Source organism: Parus major, chromosome 2, assembly GCF_001522545.3.
Source record: "Parus major isolate Abel chromosome 2, Parus_major1.1, whole genome shotgun sequence".
In the NCBI taxonomy this organism is placed as follows: Eukaryota; Metazoa; Chordata; class Aves; order Passeriformes; family Paridae; genus Parus; species Parus major.
In genome coordinates, this window is record NC_031769.1 from 139,190,158 (window position 1) to 139,209,570 (window position 19,413).

At 43.8% G+C, this 19,413-nt stretch overlaps 1 protein-coding gene and 1 long non-coding RNA gene across 8 annotated transcripts in view; one reads left to right on the forward strand and one right to left on the reverse strand.

Annotated features, from left to right (window-relative positions):
* Positions 1-5,210: 5,210 nt before the first annotated feature.
* The window catches only part of ZHX1 (zinc fingers and homeoboxes 1), a 42,318-nt gene continuing 28,115 nt past the window's right edge, over positions 5,211-19,413 (reverse strand). Inside the window, exons 1-6 of one of the 7 annotated variants that reach the window (XM_015616998.3) lie at positions 13,822-13,950; positions 13,510-13,605; positions 10,931-11,074; positions 9,630-10,147; positions 6,579-6,711; positions 5,211-5,502 (exon numbers count right to left, since the gene is read on the reverse strand). In XM_015616998.3, the coding sequence (XP_015472484.1) occupies positions 5,296-5,502; positions 6,579-6,711; positions 9,630-10,147; positions 10,931-11,074; positions 13,510-13,605; positions 13,822-13,935 (1,212 nt within the window). In that variant the 5' untranslated portion in view covers positions 13,936-13,950 and the 3' untranslated portion in view covers positions 5,211-5,295. The other 6 variants (XM_019005527.2, XM_015617000.3, XM_019005535.2 and 3 more) reach the window with 6 other exon arrangements.
* On the forward strand, positions 13,938-14,859 carry LOC107199684. Its single transcript, XR_001519271.2, has 2 exons — positions 13,938-14,109; positions 14,289-14,859. It is a non-coding gene; the product is annotated as an uncharacterized LOC107199684 (long non-coding RNA).

Here is a 19,413-nt window from a genome sequence, read left to right on the forward strand (position 1 = left end):
GCCCAGACATACAACTCCCACCAGATCCCACTTGCAATTGCTGCTAACACTGGAGGCACCCAGAGGAGCCTGTGCTTGCTGCCTGTGAACCCAAGAGCATTTCACTGATTGTTTCTTCCACAGGCTGCTACCAGTCACTGGGGCTTCACCTGACTTCCATGACTTCAAATATCATGGAGAATAGCTTGGCAACTACACCAGCCAATTCCATCAGGGCTGTAGGACACGTCTCACCAGGCCCCACAGACTTAGGTATGCTCAGGTCCCTCAGGTGTTCTCAACCCTGATCTTCTCTTACAATAGGAGGGACTTTGCTTCCCCAGTCCCTGCCTTGAGAGCCATAGACTCAAGAGGCATAAGAGGAGAGGTTGCCAGTGAAAACTGAGGTAGAAGATTCCTAGAGTAGCTCAGCCTTCTCCATGTCCACTGTTACCAGTTTGCCAGTTCTTCCACAGACTGCTGCTTTTTTGTTTTTTTTTCCTTTGCGAGACTGACAGTTCCCTGGTCTTACTCTGTTACTCCTGGAAAACAAAGACCATCCAGGTGTTACTCCTCCCTCAACCATTGCACACCATACTCCCTCTCCTTTTCCAGGACCCTCACTGCACCTTCATTCGTGGGGAGGTGATAGAGCAACAGATCTTGGAAATTATTTCCAACTTGTCCTGTGATGGACAAGAAGGTGATGGAGAATAGTGAGCAGGGATTTGCCCTATGAGGCAATTCTGCCTTAAAATGTATCACATAGGAGTCAGGAAGGTCAACTGGCTCATATCAAAACAGCCTCCCCAGGACCAGTGGTCCAGGGTCTCCCCTCCAGCATTCCAGCCACTCATCCTGACACAGTCCTGTGTCCTGATGCTTGATGGCAGTCCAGAAGTACTGCAAATTTTCTTCTAGTTTTCAGAATTTCTGTCACCAGTGAACCCCATATTACCCTACCTATTGAACCCCTCAATGACTGTCCCCAGTTTTAGTTACCTTCCCAGGGAGTGTGGATCCTGCAAGGGCAATTGGGTGAACTCACCAAGTACTGGCTGTGTCATGTGCCATCACCACACTCACCAGGTGGGGAGCCCATAGAGTCCCACCTGGTTCCCAGACTATCAAAATGGGTTTGCTTCCATTTTTCGTCTAGCTTGTGTATGTGTACCAGAAAGAAGGCAGGAGAAGTTGGCACTACCTAAAACCCCTTTGCTACTGCCAGCAATAAAGGTGTCTCCAAGCTGGGTGCACAAGCAGGACTCCATGTTACAACCCTTGATTCCTCATTTTTACTATGACTGCCTGCTGATGAAAATAGAGAATAAATATTTTTTTCCCTTTGTTTCCTTGTGCAGCCTTTGCTTTTTCTTTGTTAAACTACCTTTATTGTGAACCACAGTTTTTTTTTTCTATCCATCTTATTTTCTCCTTCCCTGTGGTTCTGGGGGGGAGGTGTGATAGATCATCAGGGTGGGCACCTGGCAGCAGGCCAAGGTCAACACCCCACCCAGTGACAAGATGACAGGTTTTAAATTGAAAGAAGGTAGATTGGACACAAGGAAGAATTTTTTTATGATTAGGGTGGTGAGGCGCTGGAACAGGTTGCCCAGAGAAGTTATGGATGCCCCATCACTGGCAGTGTTCAAGGTCAGGTTGGATGGGGCTTTGAGCAACCTGGTGAAGTGGAAAGTTCCCTGCCAACCCCCCAGGCAGGAAGGTTGGAACTGGATGACCTTTGAAGTTCCCTTCCAACCCAAATCATTCGATGATTCTGTGATGAAAACTGTGTTAATGTTACTAATTACAGCACTTACACATTCCTTCACCTTAAAGCCAGCAGCATTCAAACACTCAATAGCAAAACACATAATGGTGTTTGTAGACAGCAATCATTTCAGGAGCATCAGAACCAGCAGCAGAGGGTCCTTCCCAAAGCACCTGTACCACAAGCAAGCGTTAAAATAACAAAATCAAACCTCAGTAACTGTTAGTAGATTCTCACTTTCAATTTGCAATACTAAAATTTGCTGTTTAACTCAGAATGGAGTACTGATACATGTACTCATACCAACAATAATATCATAAAAGCCAAATCATGAAGAAATCTATTACAGGCAGAAGTAAAATTATGAAATCTATTACAGGCAGAACATAGAAGCAACAATGAAGCATTCAATGCAAAATGGAAATGCAAAGCCCCTCCTGAGACATGATCAGAAACAGAAAACTGGAGTTAGAAGAGGCACAAAAAAGGGAGACAGGCCAAAAAAGGAAGAACCGAAGTAGCTGAGATGAGAGATAGCCAGGCAAAAATGGGACAAAGGAACATTTTATAGCCCCAGTGCAATAAATGCTGGTTATTTGGAACAGTAACTATGTGACACATTCAGAACAGCATTCATCTTCTTTTCTTTGCAGTAGTTTAAACCAACATTTTTGTTTTATTTTTATGTTTTAGAAAATACGTCCTGTTCTTAAGAGCTACCACTTGTCTTTAACTCCTGGAGCCAGTGGGGAGTTAACCTTTGTGTTCCTGGCTTAAAAGACAGTGTCAAGTCAAACAATCTGCACAGACAACAAAAAGTTTCCAAATCACCTTGGCTAGCTGCTGTGTATTTTGGACATCTCAGTCACAAAATGACAACGTTTGGCAAGTATTTAATTTGCTGCTAAAACAGTTCCAATGCTATTTGTGAAGCCAAATAATTTGGTGAGTTTCCATTAAATGTCTATACAGACCTGGCCCCACAAAAGCTGTTTTCTGATGTCCTAACAGCTGAGACAAAACAAATTACAGCCTTTTTATGTGGCTACTCATGACCTCCAGTTTAAGAAAGTGGGAAATGTCCATGTTTCATTTTTTTGCTGACATATTTAGCATTAAGCTTTCCACATTTGCTGTCTTTGCTGTAAGATTCTCCTGTTGATGCCAACATTGTAATTAATTTACAACACATTGTGGACAGTCTCTTCTGAAGAGTTACGACACCTCTTAGTCTTAAAAGCATCCCCAGCCCTTCAAGGGCTTCATTGCCACCTGACTATAGCGCTGCACCAACGCACACAGAAGTTTCCACCTAGCAAAGCGCACTCATGACTAAACCAAATCCCCTGTGGTACATTCTGAGTGCACTAATACTCACCCAAGGATACTTGCCAAGTCATCGTCTTTTGTAACCAGCTGACCAGGATGTGGTTTAATCACATTAACTCGCCAAACTATCAAATTTGACGTGGCTAAAGGCAACATTCCATTTTTCTGGAGAAGTTTCAGTCAACTTAGCAGAGGGCAAAACCACACCAAGAGTTCAATCTCTTCATCAGTCACGCAGACGAAGGGATCCACTGCATCCTCAGCAAGTTTGCAGATGACACCAAGCTGAGTGGTGCAGTTGACACACCTGGAGGATGGGATGCCATCCAGAAGGGACCTGGACAAGCTCAAGAATTTCATGAGGTTTAGCACGGCCAAGTGCAAGATGCTGCACCTGGGTCAGGGCAACCACCGCTATCAATCCAGACCACAGGATAAACAGACTGAGAGCCCTGCTGAGACTTGGGGGTGCTGAGAGGCTGGGCATGACCCAGCCATGGGCACATGCAGTCCAGAAAGCCAAACCTCTCCTGGGCTGCATCTAAAGCCCCATGGGCAGCAGGGTGAGGAAGGGGATTCTGCCCCTCTGCTCTGCTCTGGTGAGGCCCCACCTGCAGTGCTGCACCCAGCTCGGGGGTCCCCAGCACAGGAAGGGCATGACCCTGCTGAAGTGAGTCCAGAGGAGGCCACAAAAATGTTCAGAGGGATGGAGCACCTCTCCTATGAGGAAAGGCTGAGACAAGTGGTGCTCTGCTGCCTGGAGAAGGCGCTGGGGACATCTCACTGGGCCTTTCCAGTACGTAAAGGAGGATAAAAGAGAGCTAAGAGAGGGACATTTTACAGGGGCCTGTAGTCACAGGGCAAGGGGGAATGGATTCAAACTTTAAGAGGGCAGATTTACATTAGATATTAGGAAGAAATTCTTTGCTGTGAGAATGGTGAGACACTAGAACAGGATGCCCAAGTCAAGTGAAAGGTGTTCCTACCTGTGGCAGTGGGGTTGGAACTTTAATGTCCCTTCCAACCCAAACCATTCTATGATTCATGACAGGTTCCCTAATCAGTATCTCAAAGTTTTAAAATTCATCTAGAAGTAGCAGATACAATTCACACATGGTGAATTATCATTCAATTGTGAATTATTTAATGTTTTGGCACTCTTTAGTACTCCAGAAAGAAAACACTGGAATACATGAAGAAAAGGGGCAGAAAAGTATGTCTAAGAACTACATCCATCCATTATCGAACACTTTTATAGAAATCTACAGGAAAATTAAGTCTCACAGTTTAAGAGAAGATGGGGAAGAGCACACCATGTATGTCTGAATTGTTAACTATTTCAAGTGAAATAAACAGGAGGATCTTTGCCCTCTTCTAGATGTCTAAAGCACATAGCACCAGTGCTTGAGAAAGCAAAGTGTTGTCACTATCAACTGAAAGCACAACAGAAGGAGCTGGATGAGGCAGAAACAACACTGTCAGTTTTCACAGCAAAGATCTTCCTTGAAGGCTTTAACAAAGGATATGCTCTGACTAAACACTCTTCAGTACATATAAACAACCTTGTCAGTTTTTTCCTTCTTATCTAAGCACACTGAACACAACACTATAGCTTGTTCAATGCCTGCAACAAACACTTGGCTTCAGAAAATCTCCTAGTTTTTAAGTTAAATATTTATTACTTAGATTTCCTTCCTATAATATATGGAAGTATTGTTATTGACAACTTCTAAGCATAAATATATTAGAGATTTCTAGCTATCCATCTCTGAACAGGAAATCACCATGATGTAAATCAAGAAATATTAAAAGAATTACTTAAGAAAATGGCTCATTCTATGGCTCTAAATGCAACAACATTAAATTTGATACCACAAAACTTTAAAATTGGACTTCAGAAAGGAAGCTTCCATCCCATTAGCATTGCAGGCCTCAAAAAAAATCACAGGCACTTCAAACATAAATTGGTGAGGAGTGATGATGGAGAGCTACCTCTGAAAGCTGAAAGCTTGATTTTTTGTTTTTCTTATAATTTTAAATGCAAACAAATCAGTGAACAAAGAAAAGGATGCAAGGTTAACAGTTTAAATACAGAGATTTGTATCTATTCTTAAAAGAAATACAGAAAGAATTTTTAAAAAAATGTAAGATGAACTTTATTGCATGTATCATGCCATAATCATTTAGAAATACAAGAATAAATACAACAAAAAAATCTATGTTACTGAAGGTGGGAGATAAATATCGGAATAAAATTGTCTGTCAAAGTGGCATAAATCATCTTGGAGATTACCAAACCATTTAATTTCAAATTCCATGACTGAAGCAGTCACCAGTGATGACAACGCTGAAGTGCCTATGCATTTTACCTCACCCTGAAACTCCTCTTTTAGTTTTTCTGGTATAAGATCCTGCCCCATAGCCTGCAAAAAGAGTAAGAAAGAAGGGAATCATGAAGACAACTTGCAGAAAGAAACCCATCAAACATGGCATTAATAAAAGATCTTTACAATCAAAGCCCCTGTCACATGAACCACACACCATCCTGGAGAAGTTTCCAAGCCATGATGAAGTTGCCTGCCTTGGCATTCTGCATTCAGGGAGAGCTGAGACCAGAGCTCAGCGCTGCACCACCCCTCCAGCTTCTGGCTGCACTTGCACAGGAGTGTTTCACTCTGAATAGCAGCAGAACTCTGAATGCCAGCTCTGCATTTGGTGCTCACCTTGCATCAACACTGAACTCCTCCTGGGGCAAGCAGTTCTCTTGTCCCAGCAAGGGAAGCAAGGAGAGAAGTTTCTTTTCCCAGCCTTTCCCAACCCTGAGGTAGCCTGTGTGCTACTGCCCACTCATGGATGCCATCCCTCCAACTGCCTGCAGCCCAGCAGTGGCTTGGCTGTCACACACTGAAAGCTGTAATGCTGACAGCAAAGTTAGAATCTCACTGGCTTCATTTTGATCCTTATGATAAAAGTCAGAAGCTCTTTAAATAGCACTAAAAATGTTTAATCTCTATGAAGAGATTAAATGCAATATTGCTTTCCTCTGTTTTGTTTTTTAAACTAGAACCCAGTACATTTGACAAAACAAAGAAATGTGAAATAAAGTCTCTTTCTGGAAATATTTAATACTTTTTATGCAAGTGTTTAGTACTGCTGTGGCCATCACAGTAATCTTCACTTCCATTTCAAACTAGTGATTCACTTTGGGGCATCTACAACTCCTGAGATAAAATGTGCATCCCAGGAAATGCACAGTGCTGATGCATGTGCAAATACAAGTCCAGTGAGAAACTTGACAACACTGCACATTCCTGAAAGGCTAATCTCGGCAGATCAGAGATCCACCTGTGTGACGCAGGCCAGGGCTCTACAGGCACCTCTGTCAGTTCCAGATAACACCAATTCCCCATGCTTCCTGGCACAGGTAATTAGCTCAGAGGAGTGCCATGCTTTGAATCCACACAGAGAACTGAGACCCTGCAATGAAACATCCTCTTACTTTAGTCATCAGCAGCAAGGAGTTTTCATCGAAACCAAGTAGAGCCACTTTGTCATCAATTTCCTTTTGACTTTTTCTGTTATTGTCTAGCACAAAGGACAACTGTTGTGACTGGGTAAGCTGAAGTAAAAGCCTGGAATGAGAAAGGCAGTCAAAAATTGGTACATCTGGGAAAAGAGTAAGTCAGCAGACCTAAAACCAACAAAAATGTTTAATACTTTCATTAACACTTTTAATACTTTAAAACAGCGCTTCTTCCTGACTTTTGCGTACTGCAAAGAAGTCAATACACCTGTATCAATCTACCTGAGGTATTGTATTTCTGTGCTATAAAACTACTGAGAAGTATTTTTGAAAAACAATATGCCAATGGCTCTGGTTGCTCTCTGCAAACATTTTTGTGCCCATATACTCATCACACCATTCAAAAGTGAGGCTCGGACCTGTGACTCATCAGGTGTCCCATGTCCTTACTGCAGCCTAACAAGACAGCAGCACACTTTAGCCTATGGAACCTGAAAAGCTACAAAAGTGAGGGTTTGGACAAATATCAAACGTCCTCCCCACACAGGCCAACCCTGGATTATTTCCTAAAAGTGTTCACCAGTTTTAGGTTCCAGGCAGTGCCCCAGAAGTCACAACCATGAACTGGTGAAGGTTACACACTCTGCTCACGACAGAGGCTGATGTCATGCAGGGCCATCACCAACTGCTCAACCAGCAGGAACAGTGACATTTTCCACAGTCCTCCTCATACAAAGGATACGAAGGTAAAACAGGTTGGCAGAGGAAATATCCAGGTATCTATACATTTGTCTCAAATCCACTGTCAGACAGATTAACAGTATTATGCTTATTTTGCACTTCTAGGACCACAGAGATATATTCCATTATCTCCTGTGAACTCAATGAAATTCACAATTATTGCATTATTGCAGGGATAAATACCAGTTTTAGAGAATTTATTAGAGTCTAGAGAAGAGCCACAAAGGTGATCAAAGGCCTGGGAAGCCTGCCATTTGGGAAAAGGCTGAGAGAACTGGGTTTGTCCACACTTGAGAAAAGAAGGCTTAGGGGAGACCTCACCATGTTTCAGTATTTAAAGAGTGGCTACAAAGAAGATGAAGACTCCCTTTTTACATGGAAAATATGAAGGACAATAGGTATAATGTTAATGCTGGGGAGATTCCAACTGGACACAAGAGGAAAGTATTTTACAATGAGATCAATCATTGGAATAATCTCCTCAAGAAAGGAGGATTTCCCAGTGTTGGACATTTTTAAGATTTGGCTAGACTGGGTGCTGGGCCATCTTGCCTAGATCATGTTTTTGCCAAGAAAGGATGACCCTTGAGGTCCCTTCCAACCTGGCATCCTATTATTCCACAATATTTAATAAAGGCACCATTAGCACTTAGCAGTGTTGTTACTGAAAATGTGTTTTATTCAAGCTTTATGCAAAAAGAAAAACAACAATCTTTTTTATCCCATTTACTGAAGTTAAGTGAAGCTGGTGTTATAATAATAGTGTGCATTTTTAAGGAAAAGATCTCAAGATCTGGTATGAAAATTTTCATCTGAACACTATAAACATCAAAATTTACAAATCTGAATTTCTTGGTGAAAACTTTGCTGAATTTACAGATGGTTTGTTGGTTCCAAGTAAAAATGCAAAGTATTTTTAATTTATAAACTATTTTTGTTTTGAAATTTGCATCAATACAGTATAAAAAAGAATGAAACTTCAATGAAAATTAAACAAAAAAATACTCCAATTTTTTTTCAAAACTATGAGAGTCAATTATTCATGATGCATTAACAGAGAACCTTATTTCCTACAGAAAGCAATACTAACATCCCTTTTCCAGGTGCAACTTATCCTGCACATACATTTATACAACATCTACATCCCACTTAAAATTCAGACCTGAAAATATTAGACAATGTGCATAAACCTTGGGCAGAGGAGAAGCTTATCCTGGACAAGTGTATCTGCAAATATAAGCCACAGTAACACTCTGTGAAACTGTGCAGCCAAGCAAGGAAATGCCACAATTTATAACTGTCTCAGTTCTGAACCATACACACTGAAACAAGCAGCACAAATTATTAATAGAAATGTACCTTCAATATTCACTATCAGTACTAAATCAATGAACTTCTTCCAAGGAGCAATTAAAGTCTTTGTCTCTTAGTCTGAGTACAGTTAAAAGCTACTATTTGGGCTTTTTTCATTTCTTAAATCTTGCCCCAGCAGGGCAGTTATAAAGTGTTCTCTGTAAACATTTCTGGATATTGATAAGATGCCTTTAAAAACATTCAATGACTGATACATTACTGAGAGGCAAGAGGGGGAAAAACCGTCCAAGATTATTTTAACAAAACCAGTTCCTAATTATCTCTTTGAAAGATTATGTTTTGGGGATTTTTGCTGTATGCAAGAGTTTTAGGAAGAGGGAAAAGAAAAGGAAAGAACATTTTAATGCAGCCCTGTCAATCAGCTGTCACGGAGTTCATTTTCCAGCCTCATCCATTATGCAGATTGGGGTATTATTATAAAATACATTTTCACTCAAGCATGAGGCTTCAAGCAAATAAGACAGGTGGCACTCGCAGAAGGAAGACTGGCTATGCCTTCCCTTTGGGGCACTTCTGCTACTGCATCTTTAATACCAGACCAGGTCTAGCAGGAGCATTTGTTGAAGAACAGACCCTTTTGTATATAATTACTTGAAAAGATTCACATTATAAGCTCATTAAAAAATTCTACTTCTCAACCATGCATGACACTGGTTTCCTCTTTCCACTCAGATTCAGACTCTTCACAGCCACCACACTAAGTAGATTTTGCTTTTTAGATCTGAAGCAACAGTAGAGTGTTTCTAAGTTAGTGTTGCCAACTCTGAAACAAACATTTAAATTGAAAATGCAAACTGAAAACAAACATTTAAATTGAAAATGCAAACTGAAAACAACTGGGAAAAATATGCTTTACATCATTCTTGACTGAGAGAACTTAACATTATTCTAAGAATACATAGAGTTAGTTACCTTGCTCTAATAAATGAGGCACATGCTTTTATCCCAACCTTCTTTAACATGTTCTGCTTCCAGGACTTGGAGTCTGCACATTTCTCTTTGTCGGTCCACTCCAGCTCTCCTGAAGTGCAGAGGAATTCTTTCATCACTTGGCTGCTGGGACAAGTCACTGCATTCTCCTCCTTTGTTTCTGCAGCAAGGCTGAACCAAGGGCCTTCTTTCTGGCCATCACATCTGTGAGGCTGCAAATTAATCTCTCTGCCAGTCGATGTTCTGAAACTGCCATTACTTACACAAACCTCTTCAGAGTGATTTAGATTTGCTTCTGGAATGACCAATGGAGACAATTTCTGTAAAAGGCTCATATAAGCTTCAGCAAGTAATTTCCAGAACCAGGGATTGAAAGGATGTAAGCAGATCAGTTGCTGCAGGCACATCATCTTTTTTTCCACATTTTCCAGATCCTGGTAAATGGAAAACTGCAGGTTGAGAACCGTCGTTAAGTGATCTGTGTTAGTAGCGCTGTTTCTCTAGAAACAAAAGATGATAGATTAAAAAGGAGTAGGACAGAATCATCCTTCAGAGCCTAAGAAAATGTCTCCCTGAATAATGACATACAAATATCACAAGGTAATTTTTAAACTTTACAAAATGGTGCTCTTAATTTAAAATGATACAATAGATCTTGCACAATCAATCTGACAGCATTTCCTCTAGCAGCCTTGTCCCAGTCTGAGAGGCAAGAAGGTCCTAAATGCTGTCATTTGTTTATTTGCCTTTGTAGTGTTCTACAGCTGCCTTTCTTTGCATCATAAATACCTTTTATATAAAATAAAAAGCATCAATAATATTCCAGCAGACTTCAGAGCTGCTGGACTTTTTCCTTTATGGGAAAAACTCAATTTCTGGCTAGATACTCTTCTTGGTGGCAGTTTGGCAGCAAGTATATGGAAATAAAAGGGAGTTTTGAACTGCCACTCGTATAGTGGAAAGATTTTAGCACTCATTTATTCCCTTTCTTATAATTCCTATTACATTGCATTAATTCTGCCTGGCAGAGCATGATATTTAGTCCCTTCCAGGACTACCAGTTTCCCTGCACAGGGAGCTCATTGTGGTACAGGGTGTTCCAGTTTCTAAAGAGTGATTATATCTGCAGTGACAGTTACCCTCTGTTTACCAAATACTCCGAGTACTGAACATCCTGAAGGATTATACACATGAAAATTATTTTTCCAGAAAATGGTCAGTATAAAAGAACCATTGGCAATGTTTTCATATTCAAAGCCTAAAAGAAAGACTGTGTTATTTACCATTTTTTCTGCAATATCCAGAGCCTCCTTGTGCCTTCCCAGGCGAGATAAACACCGAGCCTGGCCCTCCTGGACATCGCGTCTCATTGCAATGTTGCTGGCAGGTAAGAGCAGCAGGCACTCCGAGTATTCACACAGGGCTTTCTAGGAGTGTCGACAGGAAGAAAAGCAAACAAAACAGGGAGAGATTTGCATTTAAAAGCAAGCCTGACAGCACTTTAAGACTACAGTCACAAAGGAAATTCAGAACCTGAAGTCCACACATTTGCAGTTCTCCAGACTCAGGTACTACCTGTAGACCCAGTACTACACAGCCAAGTCTAGATGGTGATGAGCAGCCACAATTCTAACTCGTGCTGAGGCCCAAGCAGGATTCACCACACATCTGTCCACCTCTCTCCCACCAGGCTTGATCCAGAAGGGATCATCTACTGACCTGGGTAATATGTGACACAAAGCATCTTTCCCCCCAGCTCAGTGATCTGAGTGCTCATCCAAAATCTGTGGGGCCTTGTTTCAAAACCATGACATTCTCCATGGGAAGGTCTGAACCTCAAATAATCAGTAAGTCGAGAATACCACAAAGAAGATGAATCTCCATTGTTCCCATAGGCGGGTTTTAATGTATTTGAAATAAATATTAATTGGGCTAAAGAAAAAGGCAAGAATGAGCAATACTTCTGCAGCTTAATGCTCAGGGCACTCACCAGGACTCCAATTAACATTTAAATACATTAAATTAAGTATTCAGTGAAGCTAAGTCTGGAATCTTGATTTCTCTCCCTTTGTGTAAGTGCTCAGAGAGAAGACTAAACAGCAGTGCTCATTCTTCCATCTCTCAAAATCAGTATTTAATTATTCCTTGCAAACTTTAATGGTTCCAACAGAAAGAGCTAGGAGACACACCCTCAATAGTTCCTAGCAAAACAGCTGAAATATTTTTCTTTCCTGATGCTGAGCTCACATTCATCCTTGAGCAAAAGAGGGAGCTCCCCTCTGCTCAGTGCATGCAGCAGCCACTGGTGAAAATGGATCAGAGGGTTGAGGACAACCCTGTTTGCCTTGTTATGTGACAAAGGGATATAACCTGGCAAGGTTCAGGCATTATGAATCCCAATCAGATTCTACAGTCACCTCTATCCTAAAAATGGGCACAGCTTAGATCTCTGTTGTCCTTGACATTTCCTATCAAGTGGCCTATCCTAAAGTAAAAAAAAACTGACAATGAGAGAAGAGATTACTACCCCTATTTACATATTTCCAGCCCCCTTTCTAAGGTCAATAGTTCCAAACTGGTAATTTTATGTGCAATCAAGCTCTGGTTCTTGTTCCACCGGAGATCTAAGTTAGCAATAAAACTGAAAATATTTCCAACGTAAATCACTGCAACAGAAAAGTTAGGAAGCAATAGTCTATTTTATTTAGCAGAACTGAGGAGGTGTTTTTCTCTCCTGACTGGGAACCACAGCAAGGAGAAATCTGCTTCTCCTGGAGGTCAGCAGCTATATCTGACCATAGCCTGAGTCAGTTCTGCTATCAGCACCCTTTTATGAATCCCTTCAGGACATCTCAGCTGAGACTAGAAAATCTAGCCAGGTATACAGAGGGCTGCAGTAGTGCTGGACTAACATTAGGATGAGTGCCAACTAAGGTACAAGAAGATCTACAAATCCGATGGGCTAGGAGGAAGAGTAGAGTCAGAAGTCACCTGGAGGGCTTTGAAATCAGGGAGCCTATAATGCAAACCATAGGCTGGAAGAGGGAAGCTACACCTGAAACAAAGCCTGGAGATGCTGATTTCGACAAGAAAACAAGGTAATGAAAACCTAGATCCTGCAACTAGGACTGCAAAAGGCAGGAGAGCACCGCTGATGAGGAAGGCGGCTAAGGACGCACACAGTGAGGGCAGGTGTGGGACCACCGCGGGCAGGAACAGACACGGGCAACATCCAGGCACGGCAAAGGTACAAGCGGCCTTCCGGAGCGAGCAGGGGCGGCAGAGAACCGGCACAAGCCACGCAGAGGCAGCTCCGCGACCGGCAGGAGCCTGACGGCCACTACCGCTTCCATCTGACAGCGGGGGGAGCTCTGAGAAAGGTGACCCGCAGCCACGTGGTGCCAGCCATCTGACAGCCTTTGTGCGACACGGCATCATCCCCAGGCGCTGAGAAACCCACATGCCAAACTGTGACCGTGACTTCCCCGGCCACACACCCCGCTCTGCTCGCGGCCTCACACCCCGCTCTGCTCGCCGCCTCACACCCCACTCTGCTCGCGGCCTCACCGCTGCCCTGCTCCCGCCCGCCCGCCTGCAATCAGTTCCGGGGCAGCGCCGCGTTCCTGCCCAGTTTGCTCCGGGCTGGATCGTGCCCGGACACAGATCTCCGCGGCCCGGCTCTGCTCGGCCCTGCCCCGCGTTCTGCCCGAAGCAGGAGCGGGATTAACGCGGCACAGCCGCCAGACCCGCAGGCCGCGGTACACGATGTACGTTCACCCGGGCGCAGCACATCGGGGACTGCAGGGCGCCCCAGTCTGTGACCCCACATTTCCCCGGCCCGTGCGAGCGCCCTGGAATATACCTCGAAGTCCCGCTGCCGGAACGCCCAGTCCGCCCGGAACTTGCTGGTCGTGATCCCGCCGGCGCCTTCCCCGCCGTCAGCCGCGCTGTGGAACCACTGCGGGCACAGAGCACACACAGAGCCGTGACGGGCCGCGGAAACACTGCGGGCACGGAGCACACACAGAGCACACACAGGACACATATAGGGCACACAGACAGCACACAGAGAGCACACACAGGGCACACAGCACACACACACACAACACACACAGGCACACAGAGCACACACAGACCCGTCGCGGCCCGCCCTCCCGCCGTCCCGGCTCCTCACGCGGGGCTCGCAGTGCCTGGCGCCGCACCGAGCCCCGTCCCCGCCGCCCTCCCGCCGCTCCCGGCTCGGCGCGAACAGGGAATCCTCGAATTCCGGGCCCAGCGCCGGCTCCATCGCCGCCGCCGCTCCCGCCGGCCCCGTTCCGCGCGGGGGGAGGAGTTCGGTCACCGCTCACCGAAAGGGAAGTGCTTCGGTAAAGAGCTGAACTAGGGTCCCGCGCCTTGATAAACTAACTGCGTGATTGCGGAGGTGCTCTGTTAGCATCTCGTTCTGGCGACTTTGCATAGGGTGAGTGGGAATGTGTTCTGGTACCTTTTCCATTTGGTTTCAGTTCTGTCTCAAAGTAGATGTGTGCCCTGCTCTAGGTGACCCTGCCTTGCCAGGGGGTTGGACTAGATGATCTCCAGAGGTCCCTTCCCACCCTAGAAATTCTGTAATTCTGTGAAATTTTATGCTTTACACGACAGGCTTTCCCAGAGCACTCTACACTGAGCCATGGGAAACGGGGGCACAACAAAGTGAAGACTGATCACAGACCTCCTTCAGGATGGCAAGACTCACCCGGCTGCTCATGGAGAGCTCTACACGCCCCGGCTGCCTGCCCTGCCTCGTGGTACTACTGTGCACAGTGTGCTGTGTTTAAAGGCTACTGCTGTGCTGTTTCCTTGCTCCAGTCTGTCCATCCTGGATGGTCCATTTTGTTCCATCTAATCACCACACAGGTTTGGAGAAGGTGACCTGAAAAGTCATCCTTGTACTTCCCTAGCCTGCAAAATGGACTAATGGAATTTTTAATACCAGAACACCTTTTGAGGCCAAAGCAGTGCTTGTATAGATGATTTTAAACGTTTCCTTCTAGTAGACATGTAAAACATGTAGTTTGCTTTTGTAAGGGTTTTTCTTTCTGTGTGCTTAAAGTACTCTTCCATACCAACAGAGCTGTGACTGGATGTAGTATGACCTGGCATAAATGCCAGGGTAGAAACTAAACTTTGGTAGTTGGATTTGATCAGAAAAATAAAAGCAGCTTGATGTTTCTTTTGCTTGTAAACTTGCTGTTTGGCAAACAAGCCCTCCAGCACAGAAGAAACTGGTGAGTAATTAAGTCTTGAGAGAACCAGGAGTTTGCTTGACAGGCTTCAATCTTTCTGTTAAAAGTGTCGAAGTAGGTGAGGACAGTCACTTGTATATGCACATCAAAACCATCTGGCTTCCTCCTGCCTGCAGACCAGGGCAGGCAAAGCACATGTGGAGGTTGGCACAAGTGTCAGCACCTGTAGTGATCCTCACATATAATGGACACTCTCGTTGTTTCCCCCTACTCCAGGACTGCACGTCACGCTGCAACAGACCGGTGTCTGATGAACAAGGCACAAAAAATCCAGAAAGACCAATAAGCACAAATCAAAAAGAAGAAAGCCCAAAAAAAGAAACATGACTAATCAAAGTGAAATGTGGTCACAGCTCAAAGGAAAACACAAAAGGCAAGGCATTCCCAGGGGCAAATCCCACAGCAGCTGGTTGGTTGCCAGCTTGGATTGCAGAGTCCTTCAGGGCTGGGGGTTTCAACCATCGATTCTTCTGATGGTCTACAAAAGGCTCTATGTTGCAATGCAGAGAATGCTTTTGTCTGGTAAATTAGTGATAGGAGAGCCATGATTCCCGAGTGTCACACAGGGGGTCTAGCAGCTGACTGTGGTTTCAGTTATAAGGCATGGGCAAAGTATTGCCTCTCTTCTTCATTACTTCTTTCCCTGGCTCCCTCCTGCCCCTGCCTCCCCTCAAGACATTTAAAAAGCTCCTCATATATTAGTTACAGAAATTAAAAAATGCAACTTTAAGAAATCCCTCTGCCTTGTCAGCACTGGAGGTTTGCTCAATTTCTCCTCTAAGATCCAAGTCATCAGTGTAGCTGCCAGAATACAAATTCCCACTGTACTTAAATAAAGCTGTTTGCCTGAGTTTGCAAGGCATGATTTGCCTTGATGCTGTTAGCCTTGGCTTCACAGAGGAGAAAACATCATCCCTGGAAGAGGCAGTTTTGAGGGGGCTCAGATATACGAGCCCTACAAGAGCCTGTGCTGCTACAGCTGCGCTGTGTAGGTGGCTTCAGGGATAAAAAGAAGCTATAGATGAATGTCTCCCCAAAGGCAGCCAAGGTCGTACTCCACTGCCAGCCACCAGCTTGGCACATGAACACGGGACCAGTAAAAGTGGGCTCCAGTAAGTTGTGACCTCCAAGCAAGTTCCTGCGCATCAGCAAAGCCATTGTGGCTGCTCACACGAGCGTGCCTCGTGGCAGTGGTGAGGGGCTGTGACCCAACTTCACCCTGGATGAGCGGGAGCAGGCAAGCCAGGGATAGGCCAGGGTGCTTTGTCTTGCAGCCAGAGTGAGCCCAGAAACAGCCCAGGTTGTGAACACAACTCCTGCGATAGGCACGGTTTTTCCACGCTGTCCTACTTCCTTAATCTGGAATTGGCCAGGAAAAGAAAATGCAGCATGGAAGACAGAGTTTGTCTAATCCCCTTCTTCTCCCCATTTTCCCATCTACTCTGAGGCAAAATTAATTCAGAAGAATCCTCCTCCAGTGTTTCTTTAATTACTGATGTTATTTGTATTGTGATAGCCTCCATGGGTCCTAGCCACAGTCCAGTCACTCTAATGCCAGCACCAGACACACCACAAAGGCTTTAGAGACCATCAGACACACAGAGCAGAAACAAGAAACCTCAGTCAGCATCTAGGGCCCTATCTTGGTAGGCACTACCCAAACACATTGGCCAGGAATGATGTAGCTCACATGGCCTTATTAAAATACACTGGAAAGCAGCTGCCTTTGGAAAAAAGCAGAAGGGAGAGTAGTTCTCTCCTTTGAGCAAGAGAACTGCCTGTAGTGAAGAGGCCAAATAAGGCCCACAGGCAGCATTCCTCAGATGGGGTGGCTCCTGAATTGTTAAGTGGATTCTTCCAGACATTGTGAAATATTCATACCTTGAGGGAAGATTATTTTCTTGTTGGATAGTCATAACCAACAAGTACACCCTTCCCTAAACACACTCATGAAAGGAAAAGAGCAGCTCTTTATTTTTGCTGACATTGTCTCACTGTGTCCTTGTCTCTTGCCTTTTATTTAGATTAAAAGTTCTTTACAGCAGAAACCACCTTTCATCTTCTTTGCATGGTGTCACACATAAGTGAGCATTGTCCATGACTACTGGAAGGGTAATACAAATAACATGTCATGGTTTGGGGCAGACAGAGGTTAGCACTACTACAAACTGCAAACAAAAAAAGTTCTGATGAGCTCACATGAACTCTAGCATAACTTACAATGATGACAGTAAGTTCTAGTTCTAGTTAGACACAACAAAAATTGAGTGGGGAGGTGAGGAGTGCATTGTGGAAATCAGAGAATGAACTGTTTGTTGTTAATATAAGTCAAAAGCTTCTTAGGGGTCCTTAGGACAGACAGAAGAAGATGCATCCCCCAAAAGATGGTTAATTTTCCTGCTCTGCCTTGAAACAGTGCAAACTTTCAGGCCCCTGGCAAGCCATATTAACTAGGCCATAATCCATCCCCCTCAGGCCTCACAAAACCCAATAAAGTTGTTATTGCCAAAAGGGTGCACTGCACACACACGTGTTCAGCTATTAATGGGTTTTGCAACTATTTTCTGTCTAGCAGGATAAATGATGAGCAGAATGAGTATGCCCTTGGGTTTGACCAGAAAGCTGTCAAAAAGAAAAGAGGAAAAAATCTTTCTGGAAAGATAGAAAGAATAAAGTGATAAAGTGCTAGACATAATCCTAGTGATCTTCCCAGGCAAGTTTACACATGTCCAGTAGTGATGTGGTCATGTGTCTGAACTGTTTCACTCAGCCATGTAATACAAGCACTGAGATTGTACCTTGATGGTCTGTGAATACAAAAGTCATGGCAAAGGGTGGTACCTTCAATCTACTGCTCTAACTGGAAAAACAATCAACAGAGTCCTAGGGTTGGGTACAGTGAGGTTTGCATACCTCCTTCTACACCCTTTTTTCAGTTTTATCAGTTTTTCTGAAGACTCATTAACTTGCCTTGGCCATTGTTCATGCTTGTTGCTTAATTGCTACTTACGATGAAACCACAGAAGATTCCTTACTTCTCTAGCTTAAAACTTTCCTACTGCAGTTTTCAGGACCGGGCAGGACCAAACAACACTGGTGGCAACTCCTCTAGGACACCATTTAAGACCCTTTTTGTAACATTGAATAAACTGAGCTGACTTAATACAATATTGCTGTCTAGCGGGAACAAAGAGAAACAAATTAAAATAATTAGAAAAAAAATAAGCTACACTGAAGAAATATACCCAGGGCTTCAGGCCTGCCCTTCAGCAGCCCTCACAACTTACATGTTTTTTCAGGCCTTGCTGTTTTTCCATATGGAGGCTGCTTCCACATAGGAAACAACCAAGCTGTTGATTGTGCAGTGTCTTGTTTCCCATACAGCCTTTGCACCGCTGGAGAGGACGAGTGGAAACTGCTATTAAATTTAGCTTCTGTGTCTTATTGCCTTATACAAGTAGCAGTGCCTGAAGAAAGTGTGAGTCACAGTAAAGGGAAAGCGCTGCTCAATGAACACGTGCAAACAAAATGCAGAAATCCAGAATGGACTTTGCCCACAACTGCTCCCTTCCCCCAACAATTGCACGTGAAACTCATTTAGAACAAAGAAAACTGTAAAACATACAACAATTATGCAGTTTTTTACTTTGTGGTATTGCTAGGAAAAATGATGAACCCCTTCCATAACAGAGCATCTGTGGGGCTCCAGTTCTGCATATTGTGGGTGCCAGGTGTGATACTTGCACAGAAATTCTTGCAGCTGGACTTCATCTGGAGGCTCTGGTCAGCTGCTGGAAACTCCAGAACTGAGAGCAGTTACAATTGCAATACTACTTGTACCATTTCTAGTTCAGAACATGTCACTATTACAGGCTATTTTGTGGGCTCTCTTCCTTGCTCATCTCTTAAGACAGGCTTTACTGAAGTTGTTTTTTTCCCCTCTGGCTCTCATTTAGGAAAACTGAATATCACTAAGAGGAGAATTACTGCCAACACTGACCTTTATTTTCACTCAACGACACAAATCAACTAGGTGTGACACACACTTTCATTCCCTTTTTCCATATTTTCTTTCTTCTACCAAATATTTTAAGGTAATGAAGATCAGCTCAGCACTGAACCTGTAAAGATACACACATGGGAGAGAAATTAGTCACAATGCTAGTAGTTCAATATATTAGCAGTAGAAACATATATTCTAGTATTTCATTTTAAGGTATTTGAAGTGCAACAAGTCATTTAAATGTTAGAAACCACCATCTGTCTGAGACTAGGGACCACCAGCAATATTTCAAAGCAATACCAAGCCCACAGGGAACAATTTATAGAGGGACTTTCTGGCATACAAAGGAAAAAAGGCAGTACACAAAGTGGCTTGGTATTTAAATTTGCAAAAATAGTAGTTGATAGTATTGTTATGAAAACAAATGCAAGCTGAAAGATGTTGGGAAGAAGGGGCTGGGGAAGGGGGAACAACCTAT